Consider the following 18,591-nt stretch of genomic DNA (forward strand, 5'->3'; position numbering starts at 1 on the left):
TAATCATAAGAGCTTTTATTACATACAAATAACATGTTCCCCCCCTGATCATTTACAATACAGTACAGCAGTGTAATCATCATTAGGAGCCGATCCTTACGATTCTGCTATAAAGCAGAAAGTTTTTCATTGATTTAATCAGAAAACTAACATTGTAAAGCTTAACAAAAAAAATTCCATGTGTTGGGAATACAAGACTGGAAAAAAAACAAATCCAACATCTGAAGCCCAGTGAATGAGGGCAGTGCTCGCCGCCCGAGAACAGCAGCTATCCTTCCACCGAGAATCACATCTGTTACATACTGAGCGTGACCAGTAGGGGGCGCATCCCGCTCGATATTGACCGCTGGATCAGGCTGAAGAGTTTGCATATGATTGACGACTCCTTTCCTGATGCCATGGAGCTGATATAGATGAGCATTTTTGGAAAGTCCTTCATGAAAATCAGATTTAGAAAATATCACATGATGGACGAGAAAAGCGGTGCTGAGCAATGTCCGTACACCAAGAGCAGATCTGGGAAGTTGCGCTGTGCGGAGTAGATGTATATTCTCCAGACCCAATGCACAATGCAGCTCTGACATATAAGGCTGTAATATCAGTGTTTCCTCCATCCCAGAATACCTCACGTATCGCCTCCTACTGGTACGGATCCAGGCAGCGCTGGATGGCACTGTCATGATAGGCGACAAAAGTAGTTATGGACAGGTATGGCAATGGCTCCTGACAGAGATATTCCCAGGGTGTCTGACACGCAGGCCACAGACATGGCAAATTCCTGGTCTTCTGGTTTACTCTGTGGGTGACAATAAAGGTACAGGTTACAGCAACATAACCAAACAGTCACAAAAATACAAAACCGCGCCGACCGTAGCCTCCATTACCTCAATAGCAATGTTGTTGAATGTGTTGACATAAGCGGCGCCCCCGAGCAGACCCTCGAATATGATAATCAGGAATATTCCTGGCAGCGTCAAACTCGGGAGGAATAAATATGCCACCCCCACAAGAAGAAAGATGGCGAGTCCACACTACAGGGAGAAAAAAAAAAAATCAATGACATTACTACAGACATATTAGGACTTCTCTCCTGCTCTGAGGATGATGAGTTACCTGTAGACAAGCAAGGATCCAAATGTGTCGGATCTTGAAGCACTGGACTGACGATCGAGAAATAAACACACCGGCCTGATACAGCATCTGGTACCTGAAATGAAGGTTGATGGCAGTTAGTTTCGCTCCTGCGAGGGGGTAGGACATGCTATTATGGGAATCATTGAACTGTCCAACTCACAATTTGTTTTAGAGATAGGAACCGTAATGGGGTAATGTGTTATCCCTTCCCAATTGTACCAATGGATCAGCAATGTTTGGGTACTGATTAGTAATAACCCATACTGCTGATGATCTTTGGGAAGGGCACAACCCAGCACCAATAAGATAACCCCCTCTCCGCATAAACAATTTTTACAGGCCTTATGTCTAGCCCCATCACGGTTCCAGATTTTAGAAATGGAAATCAAAGCATATGTGACTGGAGAATTAGTAATTGATGATACTCATGGCTTTTTTTTTCTGCTTAAAAGAAGGCAATAGAAATAATGCACCCTCTTTTTCACTGTAAGCAATTAAATGGCCCCATCTAAGACTCCAGAATACCTCCAAATGGATATCATTTGACCCTTACCATCGGTATTGCATCGAGTGACTCATCTTGATGTTCGGAAAATAGATTAACTCATACTGCAAGAAAAAGAAAAAAGTTAATAAAAGACTACTCACCCCTACCTGCACACAATATCAATACACTGTCATATGTTCACACTTACCAGACCCTGGTTTATGAAATATTCTGCAAAGTAGACAAGCGACAAGGGAAGCATGTACTTCAAGAGAGACTGTATGCAGGAATACAAGGATAGGGGTTACATGACGACTGTATACAGCAGTGATCACAGTGTATATAGAATATTGTGTTTCCTGACCCTGACTATCTTCCACTTTTCCGCCATTGTCCGATGAGAGCTTGTCCCTTTAACTAATGGATAAAGAAAGACGCAGTCAGACTACATAATCCACATTACTACCGCTCCTGTCCAGGAGGTGTCTCCATTACCCGAGACTCGAGGTGATGGTCCATCTAATAGGGGACGCTCGTCAGACCTGTCCACTGAAACATAACTGGCGGGGAGCTTCCATTGTGGGAGAGAGGACGGCGGGAGCAGAAGGACAAAGTAACTACGAAGAGACAGGAAAACAATGGACATTATCCAATATTAGTGGTCAGAGAATTAGGGCCCCGTCACACATAACGACTCACCAGCGATCCTGACAACGATAACTTGTCAGGATCGCTGGTAAGTCGCTGCATGATCGCTGGTGAGCTGTCAGACAGACAGCTTCACCAGCGATCAGCACCAGCGACGCCCGGCGTCGCTGTGTACGTTAGTTACCAGCGCGCTGATCGCTGGTCTCCCGCCTGTCACACGCAGCGATGCATGCTGGCCAGCGGGAGACCAGCGATCAAAAAAATGTCCTAGCTATTCCAGGACGATCAGCGATACCCGGCAGGGGGGCCGGTCGCTGGTCAGTGTCACACACAGCGATCTCGCTGGTGAGATCGCCGTTACGTCACAAAACTTGTGACTCAGCGAGCGAGCGAGTCGCTATGTGTGGACGGGGGCTATAGTGAGAGCCTTCAATCAATTGCTAAGAAAAATAACCGCATGTATGTCCTCGCAGTCATCATTGCCATCATCATCATCATCTCTCCCTCCAACTCACCTTATGAAGAGCAGAGCCGGAATAACAAGCATAACAAGCAGCGAGGTCCGGGGAGAAAGCCCAGCCGCAGTGAGACCCAGGTAGGAGAGGGCACCCAGGATCCCTGCACCACCAGTGCCACTGGACCACCATGAGACCACATCACTAGAGAAAAAACACTGCTATAATACTGCCTATATCTACAAGAATATAACTACTATAATACTGCCCCTATCTACAAGAATATAACTACTATAATACTGCCCCTATGTACAAGAATATAACTACTATAATACTGCTCCCTATGTACAAGAATATAACTACTATAATACTGTCCCTATGTACAAGAATATAACTACTATAATACTGCGCCTATGTACAAGAATATAACTACTATAATACTGCCCCCTATGTACAAGAATATAACTACTATAATACTGCCCCCTATGTACAAGAATATAACTACTATAATACAGCCCCCTATGTACAAGAATATAACTACTATAATACTGCCCCTATGTACAAGAATATAACTACTATAATACTGCCCCCTATGTACAAGAATATAACTACTATAATACTGCCCCCTATGTACAAGAATATAACTACTATAATACTGCCCCTATGTACAAGAATATAACTACTATAATACTGCCCCCTATGTACAAGAATATAACTACTATAATACTGCTCCTATATACAAGAATATAACTACTATAATACTGCTCCTATGTACAAGAATATAACTACTATAATACTGTCCCTATGTACAAGAATATAACTACTATAATACTGTCCCTATGTACAAGAATATAACTACTATAATACAGCCCCCTATGTACAAGAATATAACTACTATAATACTGCCCCTATGTACAGGAATATAACTACTATAATACTGCTCCTATGTACAAGAATAAAACTACTATAATACTGCCCCCTATGTACAAGAATATAACTAGTATAATACTGCCCCCTATGTACAAGAATATAACTAGTATAATACTGCCCCCTATGTACAAGAATATAACTACTATAATACTGCTCCTATATACAAGAATATAACTACTATAATACTGCCCCCTATGTACAAGAATTTAACTACTATAATACTGCCCCTATGTACAGGAATATAACTACTATAATACTGCTCCTATGTACAAGAATAAAACTACTATAATACTGCCCCTATGTGCAAGAATATAACTACTATAATACTGCTCCCTATGTACAAGAATATAACTACTATAATACTGCCCCCTATGTACAAGAATATAACTACTATAATACTGCTCCTATATTCAAGAATATAACTACTATAATACTGCCCCCTATGTACAAGAATTTAACTACTATAATACTGCCCCTATGTACAGGAATATAACTACTATAATACTGCTCCTATGTACAAGAATAAAACTACTATAATACTTCCCCTATGTGCAAGAATATAACTACTATAATACTGCTCCCTATGTACAAGAATATAACTACTATAATACTGCCCCCTATGTACAAGAATATAATTACTATAATACTGCTCCCAATGTACAAGAATATAACTACTATAATACTACCCACTATGTACAAGAATATAACTACTATAACACTGCCCCTATGTACAAGAATATAACTACTATAATACTGCTCCTATGTACAAGAATATAACTACTATAATACTGCCCCTATGTACAAGAATAAAACTACTATAATACTGCTCCCTATGTACAAGAATATACCTACTATAATACTGCTCCCTATATACAGGAATATAACTACTATAATATTGCCCCTATGTACAAGAATATAACTACTATAATACTGCCCCTATGTACAAGAATATAACTACTATAATACTGCTCCTATGTACAAGAATATAACTACTATAATACTGCCCCCTATGTACAAGAATATAACTACTATAATACTGCTCCCTATGTACAAGAATATAACTACTATAATACTGCCCCCTATGTACAAGAATATAACTACTATAATACTGCCCCTATGTACAAGAATATAACTACTATAATACTGCTCCTATGTACAAGAATATAACTACTATAATACTGCCCCCTATGTACAAGAATATAACTACTATAATACTACCCCTATGTACAAGAATATATCTACTATAATACTGCCCCTATGTACAAGAATATAACTGCTATAATACTGCTCCCAATGTACAAGAATATAACTACTATAATACTGCCCCCTATGTACAAGAATATAACTACTATAACACTGCCCCTATGTACAAGAATATAACTACTATAATACTGCTCCTATGTACAAGAATATAACTACTATAATACTGCCCCTATGTACAAGAATAAAACTACTATAATACTGCTCCCTATGTACAAGAATATACCTACTATAATACTGCTCCCTATGTACAGGAATATAACTACTATAATATTGCCCCTATGTACAAGAATATAACTACTGTAATACTGCTCCTATGTACAAGAATATAACTACTATAATAGTGCCCCCTATGTACAAGAATATAACTACTATAATACTGCTCCCTATGTACAAGAATATAACTACTATAATACTGCCCCCTATGTACAAGAATATAACTACTATAATACTGCTCCTATGTACAAGAATATAACTACTATAATACTGCTCCTATGTACAAGAATATAACTACTATAATACTGCTCCTATGTACAAGAATATAACTACTATAATACTGCTCCTATGTACAAGAATATAACTACTATAATACTGTTCCCTATGTACAAGAATATAACTACTATAATACTGCCCCTATGTACAAGAATATAACTACTATAATACTGCTCCTATGTACAAGAATATAACTACTATAATACAGCCCCTATGTACAAGAATATAACTACTATAATACTGCCCCCTATGTACAAGAATATAACTACTATAATACTGCTCCTATGTACAAGAATATAACTACTATAATACTGCCCCCTATGTACAAGAATATAACTACTATAATACTGCCCCTATGTACAAGAATATAACTACTATAATACTGCTCCTATGTACAAGAATATAACTACTATAATCAGGGCTGTGGAGTGGGTAAGCCAAACCTGCGACTCCGACTCCTCAATTTCCCTTACACTGACTCCGACTCCAACTCCGACTCCACGACTCCGACTCCCACACATATTGCTTATATTTAAGTGAAAAATTTATTGTGGTACAATGTGAACCTCAGACATTTAATCATTTTTATGATCCAATAATCAAGATATTTAGATAAAACATAATATGAATATATATTGGTGTACTACCCGGTTTTCATTCTTTTTGGTACAGATACGATATGGATAAATGGATATATAGATAGAGCAGATTTCTAATCTGCTTTTGCTATTGAAAACATTATCTATGAGCTCAAAAACCTTTCAGGTGATGCAGTTTTTTAAAAAGATGATCAGCTTTTGCAGCTGAAAAACGTATCCTCAAAAAACACAGGAAAAACGCTGTGTGTGAATGTAGCCTTAGATCAGGAATAGAACAGCCATTTATAGGACATTTCATAACTTTCCCAAACTCCTATAAAAAAATATTCAGCACATCCTGCATTGAATTACTGTACCCAATTTATTATATATTTTAGGAGTCGGAGTCGGTCCATTTTATACCGACTCCGACTCCACCAAAATGAGCACCGACTCCGACTCCTCAACTCCGACTCCGACTCCACAGCCCTGACTATAATACTGCTCCTATGTACAAGAATATAACTACTATAATACTGCCCCTATGTACAAGAATATAACTACTATAATACTGCTCCTATGTACAAGAATATAACTACTATAATACTGCCCCTATGTACAAGAATATAACTACTATAATACTGCTCCTATGTACAAGAATATACTATAATACTGCTCCTATGTACAAGAATATAACTACTATAATACTGCTCCCTATGTACAAGAATATAACTACTATAATACTGCTCCTATGTACAAGAATATACTATAATACTGCTCCCTATGTACAAGAATATAACTACTATAATACTGCCCCTATGTACAAGAATATAACTACTATAATACTGCTCCTATGTACAAGAATATAACTACTATAATACTGCCCCCTATGTACAAGAATATAACTACTATAATACTGCCCCTATGTACAAGAATATAACTACTATAATACTGCTCCTATGTACAAGAATATAACTACTATAATACTGCTCCTATGTACAAGAATATAACTACTATAATACTGCTCCTATGTACAAGAATATAACTACTATAATACTGCTCCTATGTACAAGAATATAACTACTATAATACTGCTCCTATGTACAAGAATATAACTACTATAATACTGCTCCTATGTACAAGAATATAACTACTATAATACTGCCCCTATGTACAAGAATATAACTACTATAATACTGCCCCCTATGTACAAGAATATAACTACTATAATACTGCTCCTATGTACAAGAATATAACTACTATAATACTGCTCCTATGTACAAGAATATAACTACTATAATACTGCCCCTATGTACAAGAATATAACTACTATAATACTGCCCCCTATGTACAAGAATATAACTACTATAATACTGCTCCTATGTACAACAATATAACTACTATAATACTGCCCCCTATGTACAAGAATATAACTACTATAATACTGCTCCTATGTACAAGAATATAACTACTATAATACTGCCCCCTATGTACAGGAATATATCTACTATAATACTGCTCTTTATGTATATGTATGTTACCTGTAGAAGAACGCTGTGAGACTGAGGAAAGCGATTTCTCCCACTCCTGATGAGATACTGGCGAATACGACCCCTGGTGACAGGAGATTGGGATTAGATAAGATCCAGACTTAATATCTGATTATTTCATTACGTTGTTGTCATACGGATCTCACCAAGGAGACTGATGGCGACATGTGTGGAGAACGACACGATCAAGAAGCTGGCGGCAGCAGTGACGATGCACAGAGACACCCTGTAACTGAGTCATAAGAAGAGCAGATGACCAGGAGATCACAGAAGAGACAGCAGAGGAGCGGGAGATCACAGAAGAGACAGCACAGCAGAGGAGCGGGAGACCACAGAAGAGACAGCACAGCAGAGGAGCGGGAGACCACAGAAGAGACAGCACAGCAGAGGAGCGGGAGACCACAGAAGAGACATCACAGGAGAGGACCGGGAGACCACAGAAGAAGCAGCACAGGAGAGGAGCGGGAGATCACAGAAGAGACAGCACAGCAGAGGAGCGGGAGATCACAGAAGAGACAGCACAGCAGAGGACCGGGAGACCACAGAAGAGACAGCACCACAGAGGAGTGGGAGATCACAGAAGAGACAGCACAGCAGAGGACAGGAGGATCACAGAAGAGACAGCACAGCAGAGGACCGGGAGATCACAGAAGAGACAGCACAGCAGAGGACCGGGAGATCACAGAAGAGACAGCACAGCAGAGGACCGGGAGATCACAGAAGAGACAGCACAGCAGAGGACCGGGAGATCACAGAAGAGACAGCACAGCAGAGGAGCGGGAGACCACAGAAGAGACAGCAAAGCACAGGTCTGGGAGACCAGAGAAGAGACAGCACAGCAGAGGACCGTGAGATCACAGAAGAGACAGCACAGCAGAGGACCGTGAGATCACAGAAGAGACAGCACAGGAGAGGAGCGGCAGATCACAGAAGAGACAGCACAGCAGAGGACAGGAGAATCACAGAAGAGACAGCACAGCAGAGGAGCGGGAGAAGAGACAGCACAGCAGATGACCGGGAGATCACATAAGAGACACCACAGCAGAGCTATAGCTATCTTCAGGGATGGAGGGGACATTGGGATTAACCCTTACTTGTACGGGATCTGGTGGATGTAGAACGGAGCTGTGAACTTTATGATCAGGGTGGGCAGGATGTCGGCCAGGAGCACGGCCTGCAATACAGAGGGCGGTTATCATCAGACCTTACAGGGGTCTCCGCCGTCCCTGAGGCCCGGAGCGGTGGAGTTCACGTCTATGGTGAGTGCTTACAGCGGTGGAGATCTCATTGCAGTCGTATCGGCTGGAGTTCGTCACGTTGAGCTGGAAAGGAAAACGAGATGTGAAAGCTGAGTGACCGGGAGCCGCAGCAGCAGCTCGCACCCCGGGCGCCGGACGGTCACCACGCTGCACTCACACGTTCCAGGCTCTCTGCATCCACAAGTCTCACTTCTTCATATTAACCAATATCACTAGCTGAGATATAAGGAGAGACTACACACAACGCACCCCCCACCACCTCCGTGCCCCCCACCGCCTCCGTGTCCCCCCACCGCCTCCGTGCCCCCCCACCGCCTCCGTGCCCCCCCACCGCCTCCGTGCCCCCCCACCGCCTCCGTGCCCCCCACCGCCTCCGTGCCCCCCACCGCCTCCGTGCCCCCCACCGCCTCCATGTCTCCCACCGCCTCCATGTCTCCCACCGCCTCCATGTCTCCCACCGCCTCCATGTCTCCCACCGCCTCCATGTCCCCCACCGCCTCCATGTCCCCCACCGCCTCCATGTCCCCCACCGCCTCCATGTCCCCCACCGCCTCCATGCCCCCCACCGCCTCCATGCCCCCCACCGCCTCCATGTCCCCCACCACCTCCATGCCCCCCACCTAGGAAATCAGATTTGTTGCAGGGGGTCTCCCCAGACCTCTCTTTAAGGAACACTCACAGTTGCCGTCTGATTGGTCTCCGTCTTCAGGACGTCGTGCGCCGCGCTCAGCATCACCACGTAGGCAAAGTTATTACACAGCCCCAGGAACCTGAGAGCGAGAACCATAGGCGATTACTCCAATCACATCCAAAGCTGCATCATCCGTGCAGAGGACGGCTCCTAAGTATGTGACCCCCAGAGCGTACCAGAAGGCGGACAGGTTCCTCCAGTGAGAGCGGCTCTGGGCCCGGGTTTCAGGAGGTGACGTGCCATCCTCCTCCTCTGTAACACATGACACATATGCGGTAACAAACGGCTGCTGCTGCAGAACCTCTTCATACATTACAAGAAGACATTTCATTTCTGCAACTGTAGTGGTGATAAGTGATGTTGGGACTTGTAGTGCCACCTGGGTCTAGAGCAGGCAGAATGCTGGGACTTGTAGTGTCACCAGGGTCTATAGCGGGTATAGTACTGGGACTTGTGTCACCAGGGTCTATAGCGGGTATAGTACTGGGACTTGTTGTGTCACCAGGGTCTATAGCGGGTATAGTACTGGGACTTGTAGTGTCACCAGGGTCTATAGCGGGTATAGTACTGGGACTTGTAGTGTCACCAGGGTCTATAGCGGGTATAGTACTGGGACTTGTTGTGTCACCAGGGTCTATAGCGGGTATAGTACTGGGACTTGTAGTGTCACCAGGGTCTATAGCGGGTATAGTACTGGGACTTGTTGTGTCACCAGGGTCTATAGCGGGTATAGTACTGGGACTTGTTGTGTCACCAGGGTCTATAGCGGGTATAGTACTGGGACTTGTAGTGTCACCAGGGTCTATAGCGGGTATAGTACTGGGACTTGTTGTGTCACCAGGGTCTATAGCGGGTATAGTACTGGGACTTGTAGTGTCACCAGGGTCTATAGCGGGTATAGTACTGGGACTTGTAGTGTCACCAGGGTCTATAGCGGGTATAGTACTGGGACTTGTTGTGTCACCAGGGTCTATAGCGGGTATAGTACTGGGACTTGTAGTGTCACCAGGGTCTATAGCGGGTATAGTACTGGGACTTGTTGTGTCACCAGGGTCTATAGCGGGTATAGTACTGGGACTTGTTGTGTCACCAGGGTCTATAGCGGGTATAGTACTGGGACTTGTAGTGTCACCAGGGTCTATAGCGGGTATAGTACTGGGACTTGTAGTGCCACCAGGGTCTATAGCGGGTATAGTACTGGGACTTGTTGTGTCACCAGGGCCTATAGCGGGTATAGTACTGGGACTTGTAGTGTCACCAGGGTCTATAGCGGGTATAGTACTGGGACTTGTAGTGCCACCAGGGTCTATAGCGGGTATAGTACTGGGACTTGTTGTGTCACCAGGGTCTATAGCGGGTATAGTGCTGGGACTTGTAGTGCCACCAGGGCCTATAGCGGGTATAGTACTGGGACTTGTAGTGCCACCAGGGTCTATAGCGGGTATAGTACTGGGACTTGTAGTGTCACCAGGGTCTATAGCGGGTATAGTGCTGGGACTTGTAGTGCCACCAGGGCCTATAGCGGGTATAGTACTGGGACTTGTAGTGCCACCAGGGCCTATAGCGGGTATAGTACTGGGCCTTGTAGTGTCACCAGGGTCTATAGCGGGTATAGTACTGGGACTTGTAGTGCCACCAGGGTCTATAGCGGGTATAGTACTGGGACTTGTTGTGTCACCAGGGTCTATAGCGGGTATAGTACTGGGACTTGTAGTGCCACCAGGGTCTATAGCGGGTATAGTACTGGGACTTGTAGTGTCACCAGGGTCTATAGCGGGTATAGTACTGGGACTTGTTGTGTCACCAGGGCCTATAGCGGGTATAGTACTGGGACTTGTAGTGTCACCAGGGTCTATAGCGGGTATAGTACTGGGACTTGTTGTGTCACCAGGGTCTATAGCGGGTATAGTGCTGGGACTTGTAGTGTCACCAGGGTCTATAGCGGGTATAGTACTGGGACTTGTAGTGTCACCAGGGTCTATAGCGGGTATAGTACTGGGACTTGTAGTGTCACCAGGGTCTATAGCGGGTATAGTACTGGGACTTGTAGTGTCACCAGGGTCTATAGCGGGTATAGTGCTGGGACTTGTAGTGTCACCAGGGTCTATAGCGGGTATAGTACTGGGACTTGTTGTGTCACCAGGGTCTATAGCGGGTATAGTACTGGGACTTGTAGTGTCACCAGGGTCTATAGCGGGTATAGTACTGGGACTTGTAGTGCCACCAGGGTCTATAGCGGGTATAGTACTGGGACTTGTTGTGTCACCAGGGCCTATAGCGGGTATAGTACTGGGACTTGTAGTGTCACCAGGGTCTATAGCGGGTATAGTACTGGGACTTGTTGTGTCACCAGGGTCTATAGCGGGTATAGTACTGGGACTTGTAGTGTCACCAGGGTCTATAGCGGGTATAGTACTGGGACTTGTAGTGCCACCAGGGTCTATAGCGGGTATAGTACTGGGACTTGTTGTGTCACCAGGGCCTATAGCGGGTATAGTACTGGGACTTGTTGTGTCACCAGGGTCTATAGCGGGTATAATACTGGGACTTGTAGTGTCACCAGGGTCTATAGCGGGTATAGTACTGGGACTTGTTGTGTCACCAGGGCCTATAGCGGGTATAGTACTGGGACTTGTAGTGTCACCAGGGTCTATAGCGGGTATAGTACTGGGACTTGTTGTGTCACCAGGGTCTATAGCGGGTATAGTACTGGGACTTGTAGTGTCACCAGGGTCTATAGCGGGTATAGTACTGGGACTTGTAGTGTCACCAGGGTCTATAGCGGGTATAGTACTGGGACTTGTAGTGCCACCAGGGTCTATAGCGGGTATAGTACTGGGACTTGTTGTGTCACCAGGGTCTATAGCGGGTATAGTACTGGGACTTGTTGTGTCACCAGGGTCTATAGCGGGTATAGTACTGGGACTTGTAGTGCCACCAGGGTCTATAGCGGGTATAGTACTGGGACTTGTAGTGATTCAAGATTCAAAGAAGCTTTATTGGCAGGACTAAATACACATTAGTTTTGCCAAAGCAGGTGTACAGAAGGGAATAGGGATAGGGACTGTAGGGATGTTGGGAAGGGGCTGTAGGAAAGGTGGATGGGGCAGATCCAGGATGGGGCTATAGAAGTCCATGGTATAGGGAAGGTGGATGGGGGGTTGGGGCATATCCAGGGTGGGGGCCATAGAAGTCCATGGCAAAGGGAAGGTGGATGGGGGGTTGGGGCATATCCAGGGTGGGGGCCATAGAAGTCCATGGCATAGGGAAGGTGGATGGGGGGTTGGGGCATATCCAGGGTGGGGGCCATAGAAGTCCATGGCATATCATAGTTCTCTTTCTCGCAGTCTATGGCATGCGCTCACATATTGCGCTGCTATCTCCACTGCTCTCTCTTCTTCCCCCAGCAGGATGTATGTTTTCTCTTCCTCCTTCATGGTGATGAAATCCGGGAAGAGATGTGAGAGTCTCCTGAAGTGAGTGTCCCTCACTGCTGAGTACTTGGAGCAGTGTAGCAGGAAGTGGGTCTCATCCTCCAGGGCCTCCTGGTCACAGTGTTGGCATACTCTTTCCTCCCTGGGCTTGTAGCTCTGCCTGTGTCGGCCGGATTCGATGGTCAGACAGTGGGCACTGAGTCTATACCGGCTGTAGTCTCACCAGGGTCTATAGCGGGTATAGTCCGGGGACTTGTAGTGCCACCAAGGTCTATAGCGGGTATAGTGCTGGGACTTGTAGTGTCACCAGGGTCTATAGCGGGTATAGTACTGGGACTTGTAGTGTCACCAGGGTCTATAGCGGGTATAATACTGGGACTTGTAGTGTCACCAGGGTCTATAGCGGGTATAGTACTGGGACTTGTAGTGTCACCAGGGTCTATAGCGGGTATAGTACTGGGACTTGTTGTGTCACCAGGGTCTATAGCGGGTATAGTACTGGGACTTGTAGTGTCACCAGGGTCTATAGCGGGTATAGTACTGGGACTTGTTGTGTCACCAGGGTCTATAGCGGGTATAGTACTGGGACTTGTAGTGTCACCAGGGTCTATAGCGGGTATAGTACTGGGACTTGTAGTGCCACCAGGGTCTATAGCGGGTATAGTACTGGGACTTGTTGTGTCACCAGGGTCTATAGCGGGTATAGTACTGGGACTTGTAGTGTCACCAGGGTCTATAGCGGGTATAGTACTGGGACTTGTTGTGTCACCAGGGTCTATAGCGGGTATAGTACTGGGACTTGTAGTGTCACCAGGGTCTATAGCGGGTATAGTACTGGGACTTGTAGTGCCACCAGGGTCTATAGCGGGTATAGTACTGGGACTTGTTGTGTCACCAGGGCCTATAGCGGGTATAGTACTGGGACTTGTAGTGTCACCAGGGTCTATAGCGGGTATAGTACTGGGACTTGTAGTGCCACCAGGGTCTATAGCGGGTATAGTACTGGGACTTGTTGTGTCACCAGGGTCTATAGCGGGTATAGTGCTGGGACTTGTAGTGCCACCAGGGCCTATAGCGGGTATAGTACTGGGACTTGTAGTGCCACCAGGGTCTATAGCGGGTATAGTACTGGGACTTGTAGTGTCACCAGGGTCTATAGCGGGTATAGTGCTGGGACTTGTAGTGCCACCAGGGCCTATAGCGGGTATAGTACTGGGACTTGTAGTGCCACCAGGGCCTATAGCGGGTATAGTACTGGGACTTGTAGTGTCACCAGGGTCTATAGCGGGTATAGTACTGGGACTTGTAGTGCCACCAGGGTCTATAGCGGGTATAGTACTGGGACTTGTTGTGTCACCAGGGTCTATAGCGGGTATAGTACTGGGACTTGTAGTGTCACCAGGGTCTATAGCGGGTATAGTACTGGGACTTGTTGTGTCACCAGGGCCTATAGCGGGTATAGTACTGGGACTTGTAGTGTCACCAGGGTCTATAGCGGGTATAGTACTGGGACTTGTTGTGTCACCAGGGTCTATAGCGGGTATAGTGCTGGGACTTGTAGTGTCACCAGGGTCTATAGCGGGTATAGTACTGGGACTTGTAGTGTCACCAGGGTCTATAGCGGGTATAGTACTGGGACTTGTAGTGTCACCAGGGTCTATAGCGGGTATAGTACTGGGACTTGTAGTGTCACCAGGGTCTATAGCGGGTATAGTGCTGGGACTTGTAGTGTCACCAGGGTCTATAGTGGGTATAGTACTGGGACTTGTAGTGTCACCAGGGTCTATAGCGGGTCTATAGCGTCCCCCTGACGAAGGAAGTTTTATTCCGAAACGCGCGTCGGGGCGCGTTCACAGGCATCCCCAGGCATCATTCTCCGGCTCATTAGGTATTATTTTATTTTCCGCTCCCATTACTTCTTTCCCCTCTCACATTGTGTGACACTCTCGTAGTGTCTTTTTTTGTTCACTGCACTATTTTTTTTTTTTTCATTGCACGGTTCATTTTACACATTATTTGCACAGCTGTTGTTGTTATTATTCTTTATTTATTATTTTTTGTATACTGTGTTTACACAATTTTTTGGATATTCATTATTACATGGTGCACTGTATACACAATTCCTTTTGGGGGATTTATTAAGGTTCCATTAATATTTATTTTAATTTTCTTTTTTCATATTCCTTTCGAGCCTTGCCTTATGGGTATACATTTTACCCTATGTTGTAGGATATCATAATCCAATATTACGCATTTATTTGGGATGCCTTTTTATTATTTTTTATTTTATTTAAGTGTACACCCATTTATATATTAATAAAGGTGTTTTTATCTATCCTCACGTGTTGCTGTATACAGTATATTATTTCTTCTTGGCACTCTGTCAGTATCATCTTCCACCATACTCATTGGTATTAGTACTGGAACTTGTAGTGTCACCAGGGTCTATAGCGGGTATAGTGCTGGGACTTGTAGTGCCACCAGGGTCTATAGCGGGTATAGTACTGGGACTTGTAGTGTCACCAGGGTCTATAGCGGGTATAGTGCTGGGACTTGTAGTGTCACCAGGGTCTATAGCGGGTATAGTACTGGGACTTGTAGTGTCACCAGGGTCTATAGCGGGTATAGTACTGGGACTTGTAGTGTCACCAGGGTCTATAGCGGGTATAGTACTGGGACTTGTAGTGCCACCAGGGTCTATAGCGGGTATAGTGCTGGGACTTGTAGTGTCACCAGGGTCTATAGCGGGTATAGTACTGGGACTTGTAGTGTCACCAGGGTCTATAGCGGGTATAGTGCTGGGACTTGTAGTGTCACCAGGGTCTATAGCGGGTATAGTGCAGGGACTTATAGTGCCACCAGGATCTATAGCGGGAATAGTGCTGGGACTTGTAGTGTCACCAGGGTCTATAGCGGGTATAGTGCTGGGACTTGTAGTGTCACCAGGATCTATAGCGGGAATAGTGCTGGGACTTGTAGTGTCACCAGGATCTATAGCGGGTATAGTGCTGGGACTTGTAGTGTCACCAGGATCTATAGCGGATATAGTGCTGGGACTTGTAGTGCCACCAGGGTCTATAGCGGGTATAGTACTGGGACTTATAGTGTCACCAGGATCTATAGCGGGTATAGTGCTGGGACTTGTAGTGTCACCAGGATCTATAGCGGGTATAGTGCTGGGACTTGTAGTGTCACCAGGATCTATAGCGGGTATAGTGCTGGGACTTGTAGTGCCACCAGGGTCTATAGCGGGTATAGTACTGGGACTTGTAGTGATTCAAGATTCAAAGAAGCTTTATTGGCAGGACTAAATACACATTAGTTTTGCCAAAGCAGGTGTACAGAAGGGAATAGGGATAGGGACTGTAGGGATGTTGGGAAGGGGCTGTAGGAAAGGTGGATGGGGCAGATCCAGGATGGGGCTATAGAAGTCCATGGTATAGGGAAGGTGGATGGGGGGTTGGGGCATATCCAGGGTGGGGGCCATAGAAGTCCATGGCAAAGGGAAGGTGGATGGGGGGTTGGGGCATATCCAGGGTGGGGGCCATAGAAGTCCATGGCATAGGGAAGGTGGATGGGGGGTTGGGGCATATCCAGGGTGGGGGCCATAGAAGTCCATGGCATATCATAGTTCTCTTTCTCGCAGTCTATGGCATGCGCTCACATATTGCGCTGCTATCTCCACTGCTCTCTCTTCTTCCCCCAGCAGGATGTATGTTTTCTCTTCCTCCTTCATGGTGATGAAATCCGGGAAGAGATGTGAGAGTCTCCTGAAGTGAGTGTCCCTCACTGCTGAGTACTTGGAGCAGTGTAGCAGGAAGTGGGTCTCATCCTCCAGGGCCTCCTGGTCACAGTGTTGGCATACTCTTTCCTCCCTGGGCTTGTAGCTCTGCCTGTGTCGGCCGGATTCGATGGTCAGACAGTGGGCACTGAGTCTATACCGGCTGTAGTCTCACCAGGGTCTATAGCGGGTATAGTCCGGGGACTTGTAGTGCCACCAAGGTCTATAGCGGGTATAGTGCTGGGACTTGTAGTGTCACCAGGGTCTATAGCGGGTATAGTACTGGGACTTGTAGTGTCACCAGGGTCTATAGCGGGTATAATACTGGGACTTGTAGTGTCACCAGGGTCTATAGCGGGTATAGTACTGGGACTTGTAGTGTCACCAGGGTCTATAGCGGGTATAGTACTGGGACTTGTAGTGTCACCAGGGTCTATAGCGGGTATAATACTGGGACTTGTAGTGTCACCAGGGTCTATAGCGGGTATAGTACTGGGACTTGTAGTGCCACCAGGGTCTATAGCGGGTATAGTACTGGGACTTGTAGTGTCACCAGGGTCTATAGCGGGTATAGTGCTGGGACTTGTAGTGTCACCAGGGTCTATAGCGGGTATAGTACTGGGACTTGTAGTGTCACCAGGGCCTATAGCGGGTATAGTACTGGGACTTGTAGTGTCACCAGGGTCTATAGCGGGTATAGTGCTGGGACTTGTAGTGTCACCAGGGTCTATAGCGGGTATAGTACTGGGACTTGTAGTGCCACCAGGGCCTATAGCGGGTATAGTACTGGGACTTGTAGTGCCACCAGGGTCTATAGCGGGTATAGTACTGGGACTTGTAGTGTCACCAGGGTCTATAGCGGGTATAGTGCTGGGACTTGTAGTGTCACCAGGGTCTATAGCGGGTATAGTACTGGGACTTGTAGTGTCACCAGGGTCTATAGCGGGTATAGTACTGGGACTTGTAGTGTCACCAGGGTCTATAGCGGGTATAGTACTGGGACTTGTAGTGTCACCAGGGTCTATAGCGGGTATAGTACTGGGACTTGTAGTGTCACCAGGGTCTATAGCGGGTATAGTACTGGGACTTGTAGTGTCACCAGGGTCTATAGCGGGTATAGTGCTGGGACTTGTAGTGTCACCAGGGTCTATAGCGGGTATAGTACTGGGACTTGTAGTGTCACCAGGGCCTATAGCGGGTATAGTACTGGGACTTGTAGTGTCACCAGGGTCTATAGCGGGTATAGTGCTGGGACTTGTAGTGTCACCAGGGTCTATAGCGGGTATAGTACTGGGACTTGTAGTGTCACCAGGGCCTATAGCGGGTATAGTACTGGGACTTGTAGTGCCACCAGGGTCTATAGCGGGTATAGTGCTGGGACTTGTAGTGTCACCAGGGTCTATAGCGGGTATAGTGCTGGGACTTGTAGTGTCACCAGGGCCTATAGCGGGTATAGTACTGGGACTTGTAGTGTCACCAGGGCCTATAGCGGGTATAGTACTGGGACTTGTAGTGTCACCAGGGCCTATAGCGGGTATAGTACTGGGACTTGTAGTGTCACCAGGGTCTATAGCGGGAATAGTGCTGGGACTTGTAGTGTCACCAGGGCCTATAGCGGGTATAGTGCTGGGACTTGTAGTGTCACCAGGGCCTATAGCGGGTATAGTACTGGGACTTGTCACGTTCCCGGCTCTGTGTGATAGAGACTGCTGGGACTTGTAGTGCTCTGCCCCCTCTCACCTTCCCAGTCAGACCCGGAGCTGCCGGTCACTCTCCTCCGCTCCATCTGCGCCGGCTCCGCAGCTTCCTGCAGCCACAGCACTTCCCGCTCCTCTGGCCACGCCTCCTCCTAGTTACTGTAACCAAGCGCAGGAAGCCTTAAAGGGACCGTC

At 46.1% G+C, this 18,591-nt stretch overlaps 1 protein-coding gene across 1 annotated transcript; it reads right to left on the reverse strand.

The window, feature by feature from the left end:
• On the reverse strand, positions 1 to 18,585 carry CLN3 (CLN3 lysosomal/endosomal transmembrane protein, battenin). The gene is made up of 15 exons (XM_073547323.1): positions 18,440 to 18,585; positions 9,661 to 9,736; positions 9,473 to 9,563; positions 8,806 to 8,856; positions 8,629 to 8,708; positions 7,681 to 7,766; positions 7,526 to 7,598; positions 2,785 to 2,928; positions 2,117 to 2,238; positions 1,986 to 2,038; positions 1,830 to 1,898; positions 1,688 to 1,743; positions 1,114 to 1,207; positions 885 to 1,031; positions 1 to 796 (listed from the first exon to the last, which is right to left on the reverse strand). Exons 1-15 carry the CDS (start codon positions 18,483 to 18,485, stop codon positions 677 to 679), a joined length of 1,308 nt encoding a protein of 435 aa, XP_073403424.1. The 5' UTR covers positions 18,486 to 18,585; the 3' UTR covers positions 1 to 676.
• Positions 18,586 to 18,591: the final 6 nt, after the last annotated feature.

Source organism: Dendrobates tinctorius, unplaced genomic scaffold (genome assembly GCF_039654945.1).
Source record: "Dendrobates tinctorius isolate UK_male_01 unplaced genomic scaffold, ASM3965494v1 ptg000152l, whole genome shotgun sequence".
In the NCBI taxonomy this organism is placed as follows: domain Eukaryota; kingdom Metazoa; phylum Chordata; class Amphibia; order Anura; family Dendrobatidae; genus Dendrobates; species Dendrobates tinctorius.

Excerpts from the sequence above, each read along its gene's own strand:
- CLN3 (XM_073547323.1), bottom strand. The coding sequence starts at position 18,485 with ATGGAGCGGAGGAGAGTGACCGGCAGCTCCGGGTCTGACTGGGAAG. Across the intron at positions 9,564-9,660 it reads AGGAACCTGTCCGCCTTCTG|GTTCCTGGGGCTGTGTAATA; the intron begins GTACGCTCTGGG and ends TCTCGCTCTCAG. Across the intron at positions 797-884 it reads TCAACAACATTGCTATTGAG|AGTAAACCAGAAGACCAGGA; the intron begins GTAATGGAGGCT and ends TGTCACCCACAG.